This window comes from Heliangelus exortis, chromosome 2, assembly GCF_036169615.1.
Source record: "Heliangelus exortis chromosome 2, bHelExo1.hap1, whole genome shotgun sequence".
Classification (NCBI taxonomy): Eukaryota; Metazoa; Chordata; class Aves; order Apodiformes; family Trochilidae; genus Heliangelus; species Heliangelus exortis.
The window spans coordinates 84,034,501-84,052,765 of NC_092423.1; the positions used below are offsets into that span (position 1 = coordinate 84,034,501).

The 18,265-nt window shown below is 43.4% G+C and overlaps 1 protein-coding gene across 17 annotated transcripts in view; it reads left to right on the top strand.

The window, feature by feature from the left end:
- The first annotated feature begins 3,733 nt into the window (after window positions 1–3,733).
- FHOD3 (formin homology 2 domain containing 3) overlaps window positions 3,734–18,265 on the top strand; it is a 383,672-nt gene continuing 369,140 nt past the window's right edge. For 8 of the 17 annotated variants that reach the window (XM_071736781.1, XM_071736785.1, XM_071736791.1 and 5 more), the window contains exon 1: window positions 3,735–4,431. In XM_071736781.1, the coding sequence (XP_071592882.1) occupies window positions 4,267–4,431 (165 nt within the window). In that variant the 5' untranslated portion in view covers window positions 3,735–4,266. Of the gene's footprint in view, window positions 4,432–18,265 lie in introns of all 17 variants that reach the window. The other 9 variants (XM_071736789.1, XM_071736782.1, XM_071736783.1 and 6 more) reach the window with 2 other exon arrangements.

Sequence of the window (18,265 nt, forward strand, 5' to 3'; positions counted from 1 at the left end):
TATTTTTTAAAACTACTTAAATATGTAAGTATATATTTATGTTGTTCCTGGGTGGTCCTTGGGTTAAAGAATATGCTTTCAGTAACTTTCCATCAAACATATATTTTTATTTTTAATAAAAAAGAGGAAATTAAAAGAAAAAAAAATCAATGTTAGTTTAACATTCAGGTTTCAAAAATAACGAAATTCAAATTTAAGCTTGACATACCAACTCATTCAACAACGTATTTTTCAAGAAGTGCTCGTAATGGGATGAGTTAAGAAGAATAAATCAGCCCTAAATGAAAACTCTTAAGTTATGCGTCATTCATGAAAAATGTGTGAGTATGCAGGATTTTCCCCTTATGTTTTTTGTAAACAGAACTTGGGAGATCAAAAATGTGAACTTTACTTGATCATGCCCAGCCTTTCTTTTTTGGAAAAGACTTGATATAGACTCAGGAACCCCGAGGTCAGCAAGTTACACAGCCCATCTTTGCTGCCTGCCCCAGGGAAGTGGACTCAGTAGCCTGTGATAACTTTGAAGGCAAAAGCGTCACAGCCTGGCCTCTGTGATTCTCCAGAGCTCCTGAATGCTGATTTTATTCAGTGTCATCAAGGAAAATGGTCTCTTTGAGAAGGCCTTAGCTTCTGTGATACGGAATGGGGAGAAACCACCACATCTGCTCTTTTCATGTCTCTGATTGTCCTTCCAGATGCAATGCCTGTGGTGCCTCTTGCTGCGTACCTCTGACAGGAAAAGCCTTTTACTGTGTGCTAGGGTCTTCTAAAAGCTATCTATGTTCATCTAAAAGGCTGTAGTAGGACAGAAAGAAGGCAAGTTGCCTGCTTGCTTTAACTACTACACTGAATAAATACCACCTTGTGGAAGGAGAAAAGGGACAAAAGACCAGAGGACAAAGTATGGCCCTGCAGCAGGAGCAGAAACCGGTGACTGCTTGGAAAAATATACAGAGCCCTGGCTCAGGCTGATGGAAAAAGACTGCAGCTTCAGGAGGTTTTGGAAAAATATGTAGAAAGTGGGAAACCATTGAAAAAATGGAATTTAGACATGTATCCCTCTCTCCCCCTGCACACACACATGCACAAGCACACACACAGACCTAGTAATGTTATTCTCTTTTATCCAGCAGACTTGTGTTTTCTCTTCCTCTCATTTGTACTGTTTTAATTCAAATCCAAATAAAATCAGTCTTCTGAAATTCAAAGGTCTGCATTGGTTTGCGGGTGTTCACAATCTGGAAAAGTATAAGCAGATGCAACTCAAAGCTCTGGCTGACTCAAGATCTTTCCACCTTTGCCTTGCCTTAGTTTATTTCCAGCAGACTGGTCAAAAAAAGTATCTCCATTGGCCATCTCATCAATCCAGTTGAAGATCACAATGTACAAAGCCTAATTCATCCTTATGGAATTTAGAGCCTGTGGCTAGTTGTGACTTGGAGTGATCTGGCCTCTACAAGGATTGCACTCACCCTTTATTTTTGTTTTCTGGTATTGGAGGAAAGATGACTGATGCCATCACAGAGACATGATACGATACCTTGGCTTCCTGAAAACTGCCCTCCAAGTATTAATGCCTCTGCAATGAGACAAGTGGATAAATCCAGTAAATAGCAATGTAACACCATGTCTTATTAACTACTGATTAGCAGCAAATGCATAAAGTTGTTTTACAGAATTAGAAGCTTAATAAAAATGGTCTTGAAGTTAAATTATGATTAACAAACCCAAAATACTTGGTTTAATCTTGCCTTTATATGGTGACAAAAATATAGGACAGAAATAAGGAGACATAGGCAGTAACACTGTTTTCTCTAGAAATGAAATTGTCTTTCCTAAAACAGATTAAAAAATACATTCCTCTTTCAAATATGAATTTTCAGTTGCTTAGGTACAAAACTCAAAATCGAGACTTTGCCATGTGCAACTTTTGATGGTGCATAAGAGTCTTGACTCTGAGAGACAGATGAGTAATGGGGTGAGACAGCCCCTAAGCCCTTCTGCTGTTCAGGCTGAGGGAGGAAAAAAAAAAGAAATGTATAAAACTTGTGAAATCTGAAACAGCAAGATAGCTTCTGGGTTTTAAAATGCTTCTTGATTCCAACAATTTTTATGCTAAATGCTCTTTTCTGAAAATACACATAACTGCAGGAAAAAAAATCGAATTATATCAATTTATTTCTGAGAATAAAAGAAACAGAAGGACAGACCATGTGTGGATAGAAATCCCCTTTTGTCCCAGTGCTGACAAATATTCCCAAACCAGTCATCATTTTGGGAGGAAACAATTGCTTCATGCAAACACTGTGATCTCGAGGTCATGCTTTCTTGCTTAAGACATATCATTTACGTGATAAATCCCCCCCTCTCCTTGTTTCTCACAGTGCTACAACTCTTGTCTCCCAGCCCTGTCTATGAAGGATGAAAGCAAAGACATCAACCATGGCTGTAAAGGAGGGTGCAACCCCTCGGGTATATGATCAGCCCGTGGAAAGGCAGCCATTCCCTTAGGACAGAGAGACCCCTTGTTCTCTGAACTTTGCCCATAACTTGTTTCATGTTCCTTCTCTTACACCCAGTACCCCTAAGAGTGAAGAGACTGGGGTGCATACATCCTCCACCCACAATAAGGTGAGGTTGTAGGCTCCCTAGCACAGCACTGAGCTGACTTGAGAGTGTGATGCCGTGTTCTGCACCTGCCCTTTGCACATGGTGCTTGGTCCCAGTCTTCCCCTCAAGAAGGTAAAACCAGGCCTAAAGCAAGACAAAAGCCAAGGTGTGAAGAGAGGTGGCTCTTGGCACGTCTCCTATCTGGTGCAGGGTGACTATCTGGGCTGTAAGCTCTGGGAATCCGAACTCCTGCTATCCAGTGCCTGAAGGGGAGCCACAGGAAAGCTGGAGAGGAACTTTTTATGAGGGCTCATAGCAATAGAACAAGGGAAGATGGTTGGAATCTGGAGGAGGGGAGATTTAGATTACCTATTAAGAAAAAATTCTTTACTATGAGGGTGGTGAGATTCTTGAGCATGATCCCAGAAGAACCTGTGGATGTCCCCTCCCTGGAAGTGTTCAGGGCCAGGTTGGATGGGGCTTTGAGCAACATGGTTGAGGGGGGATTGCAACTGGATGATCTTTAAGATCCCTTCCAACCCAAACCATTCTGTCATTCTATGATTCCATTTAAAACCCTAATGACAAAGAGGGTTTCATGCAAATAGAGAGAAGCCCACCCAACAATCTTGGTCAAATACCCATGTTTCAGATCAGTTTCTAAAGTTTAATATATTTTCATTTTAATTATTTAAACGGGTATTATTTAGAGCATCATTTTTGAACTGGGTAAACACTAAAGATTTAGAGCAGTTGGGATATTCGCGACAGCAAGACTGATCTCAGTACGACCGTACGTCCAAGGGTGGGTGCACTGAGATCTCTGCCGCAGGCTGAGGGGCCGACCCTGCCCCCGCCATTCGCTCCGCGGCTCCTTCCCCCACGGCGGGGGCGATTCCCGCGGCCCCTCCTCACCCGCTCCCCCCGAAGGGCCATGCCGGGACGCGGTGCCCGGGGCCGTTATTCCCCCCTGAGGCGAAGGGCTCTCGGCCCTGAGAGGGGGGCAGGAGGGAGGGCTGCGGAGGAAGGGTCCCTCCTTGTCCCCCGCCGCACCGGGAGCAGCTCTAGCTGCCTCGCCTGCTTTCTCTTCCCGCTCCCCGCGGCCCGGCGGGGGATCCCGGACGGACTCTCCTTCCCGCCCGGCGCAGGGAGGTCTCCTCAGGCCGTAGGGGAGGAGGGGGCCCGCCTGGCCGCCCTTGAGAGCGGCACCGCCGGTGGCCGCGGGGGGGCGCTGAGCGTCCTCCTCCCGGCGCTTCTGCGCTGCCTGTGCCGGCCCCGGCAGTCCCGCTGCCCGCACGGCGCGCAGCGGCCGGGGCATGGGGGAGCTGCTGGTGCCGCCGCTCTGCCCGCGTCCTGCGGCTCCGGCGCCGCCTCCTTTGTCGGCCTGAAACGCGCCTCACTCGTGGATCCCGGCGGGGAAGGGGCGATGGGCCGCGTCCCCGGGGCGCGGTGGCTGTGAGCGCTATCTCGGGGAGGCGGGAGGCTGCCGGCCGGCCAGCCAGCCTGCGCCGGGGGGACTGCGGCCGTGAGGGGAGTGTCGCTCGCAGCCGGCGGCGGGCACCCACGCAGCGTCTCGGTGTCGGTGACTTGGGGGTGCCCGCTCCTCCACCGCCCGCTCCCCCGCCGCTCCCGGCCGCGGCGGTGGATGGATGCGCCATGGCCACGCTGGTGTGCCGGGTGCAATTGCTGGATGACACCGACCCCTTCAACAGCACCAACTTCCCCGAGCCCACCCGGCCGCCGCTGTACACCTTCCGGGAGGACATCCCGCTCGCCACCCAGCTGGCCGGGGTGCACCGCCTCCTCCGCGCCCCGCAGAAGGTACCGGGGGGAAGAGGGTGGGGATGTGGGGAGCATCGGATGAAGAGCAGCGGTCTCCCCGCGGGAGCCCGGCTGCGGGAAAAGCGGGTCCCAAGGCGGCGACCGACCACTGGCTCCTCTGGGGCGGCAGCCCGGGCTCGGCGCCCGGCAGGGCTGCGCGGGGTGGGCGCCTGGCGGAGGGGCTGCTCGCCGGCTCCCATGCCCCGCCGCCGATGTCCCTCACCCCAACAGCATAACTATTTCCTTAAGTCCCGGGGAGAGGCTCGGGGGGTGCCGGCGGGGCTCCCCTGCTGCTCCCATGTGTTCCCACATGTCTTCAAGGGCAGCCACTGCCTCAGCTTTAGCTGTAGCTGCTGTACGATTTCCTCAGGAGCAGAAGAAAAAAAAAAGTCACACAACACCTCCACTAAACCGAAGCCCTTGCTGGTTATCAAATTTTACGTGCCTTGCTAGTGAGTTCTGAATATCTGGGGGTATTGAGGAATAGCGTGCTGTCTAAGGACAGCTGAGCTACGAGGGGCACGGTCGTGCGGGCAGGATCCGAGCTTTGCTGTGGTGAGGATTAATGAGCCAGGCAGTTCCAGCAAGGGCTTTGGTAAAAATAGCAATGTCTGCTGCCCTTGAAACAATTGGTACCAATAGTCCTCCTTGCGAGGAGCTGCAGCGTGTTAGTGCCGTGGCCCTTGCCAAATCTTACCTATTTCTTCTTGCATACTCCTTATAGTAAGTAGGCTGGCATTTGGAGTTCTGCCCTTGAAGTCAGGCACCCAGGCATGATACTTGAATTTTCAGTTTTCAAAGCAATGCCATTGATTGACATAGTAATAATGTCCTTTCATGATTATCTTGTATCTTCACATTAGTTCTGCAGGGTTCCCCGAAGAAAAAAGGAAAAATTCCCACTTCTTTTTTCTTCCCAGAAAAAAACCAAAGCAAGCATTGTAAAACTTCTTTATTTGCTCTCCTGATAAAATGGCAGGAAAATACACTCTTAACATCACTTGTATTATATTGTGCTCTCCAGAGCTTGCAGAAAGGTGACAAAGGGCTGTGTGTGCCCTCAGATTTAAGGATATCCAAAACCCTCTAAAAGTATTTCAGAGAAAAGCTCTTGGAGCAGACAGAAGTTTTGCATTTGTAGAACCGTTTCTTGCATAATAGTTGCCAAGGATACAGCATCCAGTGAGCAGAGCCCTGCCTAATGCACAAAACCTTTGGAAGCTCTTGGTGCGCTGGGTCAATTCTGTTTTCATGTGCTCGGTCATCCCCAATTCAGAGACTGGTCCCATTGTTTTCAAGGGACTTTTTTTTGGAGTCAGGGCTAATTAAAAGAAGGGCAGGGTGGATTCTGATACCTAATGAAGTAAATAAAAAGATGGTTCTAAATCTGGATTTACAGTTAATTTAACCTTGTTTTCAAGATTATTCTCCTGGGTTGTATTTTGCTTTTACTTTGCTTTGAACGCTGTCCTCACATTTTTTTTTTATAATCCTGTGCTAACCCCTGAAACCCTGGGATTTAGTTTTGGGAGCCACCCAAAATGTACAAGCACTTCTATATACTTAACTCTTGTCCCCTGTTTCAGTGTGCAGCATGTTTCAAAAATTTGTTAAATGTTTGGAAACTGGACATACAGACTTTGGATGATGGTGTAAGTCTCTAGAGGTGCTGTAAAAACAGCTGCTGAAAGATAGTTGCCCTGCTGAAGGAAATTCTTGGATCAGTGATTTGTGCATCTGAGTTTCTGACTCTTGCAAATGCTTTGTGTCTGCTCTTTTAGTAATACATGCAGGCTCATTGAAATCTGCTCACAGGGTTACCTTTGTGTTTGCAGCATCAGGGCCTATTTCAAGTGTGTCATAATTGTGTCTCTTGGCCTTCCCTTAGCTTCTGCAATGAAGAAAAAGAAGGGTTGATTGGACTTTTTAGTGAATATACTGAAAGCTCAGTTCTTTGTGGGCGCTTGCTGCTACTGCAGCCTTTCTGGTTTTGGCATTCCGTCTTTGTGTGATTTAGTAGGTTTGTGTTGCATTTTCAGGATGAGCTTTCAATTGTCATTTTTTCGGAGGTGGAGATACTGTCTCTTCAGCTTGTCCCCAAGACTGTAGTTGCTTGGTCTCTTGAAGATCACCGTGTTAGCTAGCTGAGAAGGATTTTGCTCCATTTCTCCCAGAGATGATAAGGACAAATTCAGTGATCTGAGGAATGCAGCTGTCAAAGCACTGCAGAGATGAAATTCAGGTGTCAGTTCAGGTTGGCATAGTTGAGGTTCGATTGATTGATTAATTACTTTGAAAATTAGTGGGCTAATGGGTTGATGGTCAATTTAGCATCTCAATGGTGACTAGAGCAAAATATCTTGTAGCAGATATTGGAGTTTATAACTGAAAATGCAGTAACACCGAGGTCTGAATCATTGCTGAAATCATCTTAAGTGTTGGCCTTGTTGCCAGCAAGTAAGAATGATCAATGCTAGTTTCCTTTAGTTTCTAAGCTATCTTCTTTTGCCTTGGATCAATAGTCACTTATTCTCTGAATGGGTGTGCCAACTTGCTGCTGTAAAATTACCATCTAGTTTGTGTACTCTGCATAGATCATGCACTGCCATGGGATACACTTGAAAGAGTGAAGTTGGTAGCAGGAATCCAGCTCACTTCTCTGGGTGTCAGATTTTGCCATTGCAGATGTGAAATTTGCAGCGACAACAGTATTTTTGGTAGTTAATAAAATAACTTGTATATTTGTTGCCAGAAATGGACGCTACCGAGAGCGTGAGCTCGAATCTGAAGCCCAGGACCGGAGCTATAGGCCGTTCAAGTCAGTAGCAGAGACCAACTATGACCAGCCTGGCACCACATCAGCTCTAGAGTGAGCTGCCTGGTTGCACCCAGCCTCACCTTTTATTGGCCCCAGGTCTTGGGCATGCTCAGTGGGGCCAGCCCTAACCGGGCACAGGTGAGACTGGGCACCAGCCTGGCTTATCACCCGGTGATTCCTGGCACCTGTATCCTACATATATTGCAAGTCATTGTAAGTTAAATATTATAAACAATTAGTAAGGAAAAACATTTAAAACTCAAATGAAAAATGGCTTGGTTTTCTGACCTGTCTTAATATGTCGTTAGTAGCTTTTCTGTAACCTGCAAATGTTAGTTTGACTCCAAAGGGCATAATTTCTTTAGTTCATTTCTTTAGAAGGACAGCTCTTGATTTCCTATGTTGCTTTTACTGCTTCATCCCTTTAAACTTGTAAGTATACTTGAGCTTGGAGGCAAGTCTAGATCCATAAAGTGGCCATGATTTTAGAAACATGTGGAGGAGTGTAGTGAAGTTTGGTGAGCAAGTTTCCTGAACACTGGCTAGGACGGGCTTTACCTCCCTGAATGCATCAAGTATCTGGATGAGGTGGAGCACCAAAACTGTTTGATAGGAAAAACTGAGAAGAAAGGTGTCTGCAATCCTTCTTTCACTCAGAATTAGGAGACTAATTGTGCCCTCTTCCCCTACCCTTTTCACCCCCACCCCTTCTGTCTGTGTATAGACCTTTCCCTACAGTGGTATCTCTGGATGAAGCAGCTTACTTTGCCTTGGATATTCCTGTGGTTTCAGGTGCCTTGGTGCTAGATGGGGGTATGCCATCTTAGTTACTGATGTAATGAAGTACCACAAATTCTGTTACAGTATTTTTAGCCACATCTACAAATTCCTGCTGAGAAAACTAAGGCGTATTGCACAGCTTTTGTGGTTTGCTTACATTGATTTGGCTGCCCAAGGTACCATTTCGGATTTGGCTTTTACTGGTTTGTTTCTGAGGATTTTAGGTCTCACTTACTGTCTGTTGTATGAACAAGAACTGATCTGGTCTGAATTCTGAATTCAGATGTCCCTTTTGCCCCTTTCTGTGAACCCTGGGAAAATTCAGAACTGGATCTAAATTTGTGGCTCAGGCCCAGTGCCAGTAATGCTCTTTGAGTCTAATTTGGTACTTTGGGTTTGTTGGTTTTGAATTGCTTTGAGTTACTTGATCCTTATGACTTGCTGACACAGGGTCGTTCAGGAGAGTAGATATATATACATGGCCGATGTCAAGTGGTGTGCTTTTTTTAGAGATCTTCGTTATAACGTATTCATATAATTACAGCATGCTGAGTATGTTGCCATATTCTGCTTTCACATCCCACAGTATTGGTCATCATGGGGAAAGGTCTGTAAGAAATACATGCATATGATAATATAGGAAATCACACTACTTTATCAAGAAAATGTAACTGAAATCTTTTGTGTAGTAATGAGAACAAAGGAAAAAAATAATTTCAGTGCATATGATTTACTGGTGTTTGTGGTGGAAAGGGGAAATATACTGCTATAAGAGTAGTTGTTTGATCTCTTGTTTCCTCTGAGTAAAGTGGAGGCATCTTCTGTGTTTAAATATCTTCCAAGAATTTGTAATTAGGAACAGTGTCATTCAAAAAATAGTGGTATAAGCAAATAAATCCAGTAAGCACTAGAGAGCTTTGGAAGATTCATTCATAAAGTAACCATCCAGATTTCTATCCTCAGCTATTGTGATTTAACCCTAGATTAAAGCCAGGACTGACTCTGGGGCTTGGTGTGATGTAAACTGATAGCAGGCACTGTTCCTCTGGATTGCATCCTGGCATGGAGCTCTGCTCTGGCATTGAACTCTGTGCCAGGATATATCCTGGCATCAGTTTCAGTTTTTATGAGAGCAGAAAACCTACCAACTGGCTCCTTTTTCCCTGGATTTCCTTGAAACATGGTTTCTTTGAGAAATGGCTTAGTGCCCAGGAGCTAGGCAGAAGCAGAAGAAAAGAGAATGGTTTGGATCCTAATCCTTCTGAAGGTAGGGGTCAGTAGAGCAGTCATTCCCTGAAGAGAGCATTTTTGGGTTGTTTTTTATGTTCTTCATGGAAGTTGAAGAATAGAACGAAGCAACTGGAACCATTGTCCCTGGGAAGAGGAGTCCACAGGCAGGGGAAACTAGCAAGTATCTTCTGTAAAGATCACTGTGGAGGATAGGGATGGGGTAGTTGGGAAATAATTCAGTCAAGGGTTGTCAAGACACCTAGGTTGTTTGTGTTCTTCCTGAGGCAGTGAACATCGGCCATTTCTCACCCTTCAAGAGACAACTTTTTCAACAGAAGAGTTATTTCCAATAGGTTTCCAAAGTTTGCTAGATACAGCCAGGTGTTTCTGGAGTTGACAAAATCCTGTGATTCGAGAAAACGACAAGCAGAGTGGTTGAATGTGCTTGAATTTTCTAGGGAGGTGTTTATCAGGCCAAAGGAGGATGGGATCCAGCTCTATCTTTTGACTTGAAAACATGAGCTGCATCAGTGTTTGTTGTGAAGCCCACTCTTCTGGTGGAGTGTGAACACCTGCTCAAAAGCACAGCTGTGAAAAGCTGTTCAGTCTCTTCCAGCTTATTGTCCTCTGCAGTGTGGGTGTTCAGAGGAGCAGAGATACCTGTAGAGCAGGTACAGAATAACTCTCAAATGCTGGACTTTATCTTCAGCAGTTTAACATAAGAGGTTTTTGAAGTTGTTGTAAGGTTTTCCTGGTAAGTTAGAATCGCAAGTTGTCGTTCAGTTCAGTTGTTTGCTTTAGGATTAAAGGCCATGTTGTAGAAGCAGGGGAGCATACCCATCCTGGAGGTCAGGTTCCTGAATTTGACACCTCTCTTGAAGGTCTGTTGGTTTGTCTGCTTGTAGCTCAAGAGTCTTCGTTGAGCTAAGTGTCAAGAATGAAGGGAGTGAGCCTGATGTCAGCATAGAGTTCTCAGGGTACTGTGCAATTTTGAAATCACAGATTGGTCAGATGCAGCATTTGGGAAGTTGCATCACTGTACATTTACTGGAGGTTTGTAATCAAAGAAAGGAGCTAAATAGGAGAAAAGCTAGACCTAGCTTCCAAGTCTTGTACTTGCAGTTACAAATGTAAATGTTTTCTTTCAAAACCAGTTGTAGATATTTTTTTTCACAACCACCTTTATTTTGAGCTCTGTCAAAATTGCTGGATGAAGATTGCCAGCAGCTTCTGTTACGAGGAGACTAGGACAATTTCAGCCCATATCTGTGTTGGTCAGTGAAAGATGTGTGACCTTCCAGTCTCCTCTTCTTCCTGTGTTGTCCCAAAGAAGACCAAGGTTCTGAAAGCTTTCAGGAAGAGCTTTCTCCTCCTGGTGCTTGCACAGCTGTCCTACCTCACAAATAATTAGGATCTAAATGAGAGTCCCTTGTCTTTCTGTCTGGTCTCACTCATTGGGTTGTAAGGATGAGTATTACATGCAGCTGGGCTGTAAGGAGACCACCCATCATATATTTACCTATGACAACAGTTCTTGGTTTTACAGTCCAGTTCTCTGACTGGAATTCACATGGGACAGATTGGTACCTCTGTTCTTTCAAAAAGTGCCCTGTACTTTTTAGGGACCCTGAGTGATCAGGGCTGGAGTGATCTTAACACCTTTCTTTGGTGAGCAGTGCTTCAGTAGGCTGAACCCATGTGCTATAATAGTGCTTCATTACCAGCTCAGAGGAAGGAGTGCCAGCTATGACACCTCTGTCATCACTTTCCCCACCTGGATTGCATTATATTAATATTAAATTTATATTGTATTACTGTTATTAATAAGACAGCAAGGAATGTTGTTGCATTTTTTTATCAGAGGAACAAGTTGGGACAGAAGTAGCAGTGAGCTCTCTAGTAGGCTCAGCTGCCTAGAAACATCTGCAACCATCTGGCAAATGAGACTATTAAAGGTGAGTGAGACTTGAAAGTTCACTTTCCACATGTCATCAGCTTAACACATATATATTAAAATTGCATTTCAGTTTTCAATTCCAAGCATTTAAAAAGAAGTAATTCTGTCATTCTCAGCATTTAAAGAATGCTTTTAACAACAACAAAAAAACCAAAAAACAAAACAACAAAAAGAGAGAAAAAAGGCATAAACCTTCTTCACTTTCAGGATGACTACTTAACTTTAATAGTCATACTTCTAAATTGACCCTGTATTCATTTCATTAACTACAATATTTATTTGAATTACAAAGTCTTAGAAGACTGCTAATTATGATCCTGGATGCCTAGTGACTGTTACTAAACAAGGAAAATGCTTTATTTTTAATAATTTGGTCATCTTGGTCATCACTTCACATGGTAATGCTCATTATGCTAAATAGCAAAGAGTGGGGTAACTGGAAAAGCAGTTTCATCTCCTTTTAGCTGTAGTTCTAGATTTTTTTTGAGGCAAAGTATACATACTTGCAAAAAATAAGACTTGGGCAGTGTTGCCTTTGTTTTTACTGACAGTTAAACTCTTGATATCAGGAAGATGAAAAAAAATCTGCATAAATAAACAAATTGTAAAACAAAGTCAAGCTAGGCACACATGACTGTGTGCAGTAGTGGAGGAGGTGTATGTGTTGAAGCTTTATGTTTGTCAGTCAAAAATATAGTAAGCTGTATCTTGTGCTTTCTGTAGATAAACCAGTTGTATTGTTTTAATGCTGTTGAGACTGATAAAGCCATACCATTTTCCTCTTGTACATAGCATGTCTGATTATACTGGGATAAAATGCACTTACAGATAGATTCTGTTTCTCTTTTTAGGAAAGTTATGCCTTGGTCTTGGTTTCTGTGCTGACTTCTGCTTTTAGAACCTACAGACTATCAGTTAAAGAGATTAGTGTAACTACTAACATTGCTAGTGACCAAAAAACAAAAATACAAGACATTTTGGTGCTGATCTTTGAAGCTTGTTGCCTCAGATTTACTAATGAGCCCTTCAACCTTTGTAAGTGAAATTGAGAAAGTATTTTCTTTAGAATTGTAAAGATACCACTGCAGCCACATTTAATAGCTTCAGAGGTGAAGTAGCTGCTTCAGCTGCTGGTGAGCTGCCTGGGGGTTTTTGTGTCTACCTTATTCTGATGGCTCCATTAATAGCAAGGAGCAGATGAGGTTCCTGGCCTCTCTGTGGTGGAAATACTGGGAATGTTCCTTGTGAACCACCTGGCATGGTTTGGGGGCTGGCAAAAGAGGCAGCTGTGCCAGCTAGGTTGCTCATACAAGGGTCATATGCTATGTAAGGCTAGCTGAAAAAGCACATCCTGCCTGATTTCTTTCTTCATTACAAGACTGTTTTACAGTAATGTTTGCAAGGAAAGAGCAAGGCGTGCAGTCAGGCCACCAACAAGAATCTCCTCTATGCCAGTGAAATGCTGAACATGGACCTGTGCCTGGCTTTTGTCAGGGTGGAATAGAAGTTCTGAATTTTCTCCAAAGCACTAGTGATGACCCCATTCTAACTGTGGGGTAGACATAAATAGACTTCTAGTACTCAGAAACACTTGGGATTTTATGGGAAGTGGGGAAATCAAAAGAGCTATGTATCTGCCCTCTGTTTATTACCATACTGCTGCAGCTGTCCCTGGAGCGTGGGCTTTGGCTCTAAGCACAAGGGGTTTTTTCCCTCCTTCTTCTCTAGCATTGTGAAAGAGTTGGCTTGCAAAACTGTGGAGTTTTTTGTCCTCTTTGTGGGACATCCTGATGTCTCTGCGGGGCAGCCCGCTCCCAGGTTTGCCAGGTGGAGGATTAAGCTTTATGCTTTGCACCTGAGAGGTGTAGTAATCCTGCAGGGCCTGAGCAGATAAAGTTGATGAGCAGGTGGAGAAGATGTAATAAGCAATGTGGGGGAGGGAAAAATAAAAAGGTTCTATTTCCTGCAGCCCTTGGAAGAAAGAGGATATTTCTGAAACTGCGAGGTTCATTTGTGCTGCCATGTTTGGCAGCATCATCTATGTGACTGACCATTGCCTATCCTGAATTTGTTGGATTTTACTTGGGGATTTTTTGTCTTTTTTTTTTTTTTTTTTTTTTTTTTTTTACAAAAAACTAAAACAACTTGGTCGCTTGCAGGAAGGTGCAAGGACTGAGAAGCCTGATAGCAGTGAATGCCAAGGAAGGTATTTGACTGACCCACATCTGGTTATGAAAATGTGTTGTTTCTAAGGGTAGTGCGTTCTCAGTTTCAGAAGTTTCTCTTCTGAGGCAGATTTTGCTTAACTCCTTTCTTTGGGCGTTAGTATAGAAAAGTGTCATGTGACTTGAAAATGTGCATTTTTAAAAAAAACTTCCTGAGGAAGAGATTCTACTGCAGCAAATCAGAGTATTTGCTACATGCATTTCTTCCTTGTTTTCGCCATTCTTTCAAATACTTTGTGTCATGCTACCAGTTGAATCAGTCTTCTCTTGGAAAAGCAGAGGGCCTGTAACTCTCCAGCAACCACAAGTACAGGCTCTATTCACAAGTGGAAAAGCAAGGTAGAAGTAAAACATGATATTTAATTTCAGACAGAAGTGACTGATTTAACCTCTGTTTGATTAATGCATTGCAGTGCTCATTGCTGTTCACAGTTGAAGGACTCTCACTGATTTTTTTTGTTCTGGTTTGATTATAAAACATGAGACATTTTTGCCTTGTGGCTGAGACAAGTGCAGCTTTTCTAGTTTTAGTATCCACTGTTGTGTTTGCCTGTGACACATGCATTTGTGTCCTGTCGTATACACCCTTCATTTTATATTGTAATACTCTTTATTATGTCTACTTGTTTACTCCTCATTCTAGATTGGGAAAGTAGAGAGGGAGGTGCTGGCCTCTCCTTCTGGTGTCCTGTGAAGGAACTTGTGGGAATGGTTAAAAGCTGTACCAAGGGAGGTTTAGACTGGACATGAGGAACCATTTCTTTGCTGAGTGGGTGGTCAAACACTTCAAAGGGCTGCTTAGAGAGGTGGTTGATGCTCCATCTCTGTCAGTGTTTAAGAGCAATTTGGGCAAGTCCTTTAATAAAATGCTTTTACTTCTGGTTATCCCTGAAGCACTCAGGCAGTTGGACTGGATGACTGTTGTGGATCCCTTCCAACTGAACTATTCTGTTCACATTTTTGGATAGAAGTGAGCTTGAATTATTGAAAGTACTGCATTTAAATTGCCTTATAGGTGGTAACTTATTCTTGTTTAGATGCTGAATACAATTGCTTTTTTCAGCCTAATTAAAATTATTTGTTGCAGTATTGTTTCAGCTATTGCATGATGGTTATATTGAATGTTATTCTGTCTTATATGTGCGAGTTACTGTAGTCAAGAAGTTTCATGTAGTTTGACTTTGGGCTTGAGAAGGAAAATGAGCCATTTTTCTGATAAAGATGGATGTTGTGCCAGAAATGGTGAAAGAAAATCCTGACCTTTCAGAACATAGAGGAGCACAGCTACTGAGACTTAGAATGTTTATCAGTTCAGATGCTACTGAATTATCCTGTTATGCTGCTTCTTGTCTTGATGGACTACCTTTCCTTGGGTTTGAAATATTGGCAAAAGCTACCACAGTTATGAATGTGAATTCCTCATTCCTGATAAGCCTACAGGTAAGCTCATACCTTTGCATTTATGAAATCTGAGTGCAACCTCAGCAAGTTTGCTGATTGCACCAAGCTGTGAGGTGTGGTCAATGTGCTGGAGGCAAGGAAGGCCAAGAGACCTTGACAGGCTGGAGGGGTGGGCCCATGCCAACCTCATGAAGTTCAGTAAGGTTGAGTGCAAGGTCCTCCCACCTGGGTTGGGGCAATCCCAAGCACAAATACAGGTTGGGTGAGGAATGGATTGAGAGCAGCCTTGAGGAAAAGGATTTGGGGATGTTGGTTGATAAGCTCAACATGAGCAAGCAATGCGTGCTTGCAGCCCAGAAAGCCAACCATACCCTAGGCTGCATCAGAAGAAGGGTGACCATCAGGTTAAAGGAGATGATTCTCCCTTTCTGGTCCACTCTTATGAGACTGCACTCACAATACTATGACCATTTCTGGAGCCTTTAAAACAGGAAGGTTGTGGAGCTGTTGGAGCAAGTCCAGAGGAGGGCTAAGAAGATGATCAGAGAGCTTGAGCCCCTCTCCTGTGAAATCGGGCTGAGAGTTGGGCTTGTTCAGCCAGGAAAAGAAGTCTCTGGGGAGACCTTCAGCAGCCTTCCAGTGCCTGGAAGGGGCTTACAGGAAAGCTGGGGAGGGAATTTTCATTAGGTCTTGTAGCAACAGAAACTGGAAGAGAAGAACTGGAGGAGGGTAGATTTAGGTTAGACATTAGGAAGAAATTCTTAACTGTGAGGGTGGTGAGACTGGAACAGGTTGCCTCCTCCCTGCAAGTGCTGAAGACCAGGTTGGATGGGGCTTTGAACAACTTGGTCTAGTGGAAGATGTCCCTGTCCATGGCCTGGCGTTTGGAAATAGATGATCTTTAAGGTCCCTTTCAAACCAAACGGTTCTATGATTCTGTGAGTAACTATTCAGATTTTCAGTCTATTTTTTCTGATTTTCTCTGATATCTGAAAAGATAGCTAGAATTTAACCCTTCTAATTAAGTGTTAATGCTTGAGTGTATAAAAACTTTGTGGCTTGGAGAAATGAAATGCTAAAATATTTTTTATTTGGTGCTGTGAAAGACAGGTACTTAAAAGCATCCTTGCAAATGATATTTCATCAAGTCTTAACTGCTGGCTCATCACAGAAGATAAGAAGCACAGGGTGAGTACTGAGTTGTCTCCTCACAGGCAGTATTTTCAGTGCAGGTTTGAAGTAGGCTACTTCAGCATTAATAACGCTAAGTCATCTGAACAAGTGCCACTGAAAGTAAAAGGATATTGATTTCCAAGGATGCCAAAACATTCTCTGTCTTTCATGAGTGCTAAATCATATTGAAAGGAATTGGAGTAAAACCGCAATTTGTTCCAATTTTTTTCCTTTGTGGGCTGTTAATCAAGGTGGGTGAGATGTGACTCCACACTCTGCCAGTGAAGTCAGATGCCAGCAAAGAGCAACTGCCTGCCCAGTACTTCTCATCCCAACCCAAATTTATGATAATGTTCTCTCACCGTGTTTCAACACGTAGTTGCATCGGCCTGTGCAGAGCAATGTGGCTGTCTTGGACTTTAATCATACCCATTGCAAGTGTATGGAGTGAACTGCAGGCTAAAAATAGGCTTTACTCAGATGTGCTATGTGCTATCAGTTGCACTCTTCTTTAACAGTTTGTTGGTAACATGACATATTTAAAAGTTGACCAAGGTAACAGGCTGAATGCTTTCCAGTGGCTCCTAGGATTTTGTAGCTGAGCAAGGTATTTTCTTAAGTTGAAGTTGGCTGGTATGGTTACATCTCAAATAAGAGACCTACTGCATTAAGTTATTTGATAGTTCTGGTAGGCTGCTGAAAGCATGTTCTTGATGTAAAACTATTCTCTAGATTGATGCTGCTTCTGTGGGAAAGCCACTGGTAATAGACCATAGCATTTGAAAGCCGTTATGGGTAGGTGTGATTTGAGTGACAAAAGGAGATTAGAAATATTTTTCAGTGAGGTGTAAGTTGAGCTATATTTACTTCTTTATATTGTTAATGGTTTGTCACTGATACTCAAGCAAATATTTCCGAAAGATATATGCAGCTGACGAGGGGAGAATAGCTTGCTATCTCATAAGTAGTCATCAGCTAGTGTTATTTTTAGAAGTTTCAAGGGAGTTTGAGTAAAATTATGCTCTTATGTTCTTCATCCACCAAATTAGATTTCTTGAAATAAAAACAGTAATCTAAATCTCCGAGATAATTAAGCACCAACTTATAAAATGTAGTTGGAAGCAATATTCAAAAGAAAAAATCCTTTTCCTCAGTGAATTCTTCTGAAGGAACCACCATAGTGTGCGGTCTGTCAAGTACTTGGTGTTTAGATGTTAAAATCAGGGAGGGGAAAATAAACTACAAACAATTCCTGTAAAAATATTGCCTTTTTGGATGACTGTGTGCATATGTAGTTGCAATCAAAGCAATGATATACCTACCGCTGTTTTCTCATGTTGGTTATTGTCCATTTCTTCTAAGAAGGGTAAGACTGAAGTCTGTTCTGTAGGTGAGTCACAGGAGGTGAATATTGAAGTCATGCCTGTGTGTTACATTTTAAGCAAAGTGTGTTACATTTGAGCAATTTTCAATAGATGTGATTCATGTCCTCCTGTTTTTCCATGTGGCTGCTAATAATTTCTCTGAGTTATTGCTAAAGGCATATTCCTAAGACAGCCAAAGGCTGATGGTGTTGGGGTGATTGTACAGGAGAGTAAAAGAAGAGGAAAGGTCCATAAAATTTTCTTGGGGTGGAAACAGGAATACATTCACGAATAGGTTGTTAGCCAACTTTAATATCAGTTGTACACAGTACTTTGTCAGTTGTAGCTTTGTCAATAGGTGTTACATCAAGACATTTTGCAGGAGAATGTGTTCTAGCCAAATGAACTGCCTGTTTATTTTCAGCTATCTCTGTTAAATATTGATAGGATTTATAGCGAGAAATTGTAATTAGCTGCTTGGGACAGTATATGAGTGATTTGGCATGGGTGTTTTTACCTGTAGCAGCATACTTGTGCAACCTTGTGCCTGTCCTGCCAGGGAATTTGAATCTTCTATTTGCTGTTGCGGTGGAACCTATTTTGGCTTGATTGTAAAGCTGGCACCACTGGGGAAAGACCTGAGTGGTGCTCAAAGGAGCCTCTGTCTTTATGAGCTAGTAATGGAAATGGAAAAAAACCTATTTACTTAATCAGATGCTATTGAAGCTAATTATTGTGTTCAGTTTGTTTTTGTTACAGAAAAGGCTGGTGAGTGCAAATCCCCAGTCACAGAATGTTTATACAAACACATCCAGGTGTTTGGTCAATTACAAAGGCTTGTGTAGCAAAGTAATGTTTGTGCCATCTCTCATTCTTTCTACCCTTC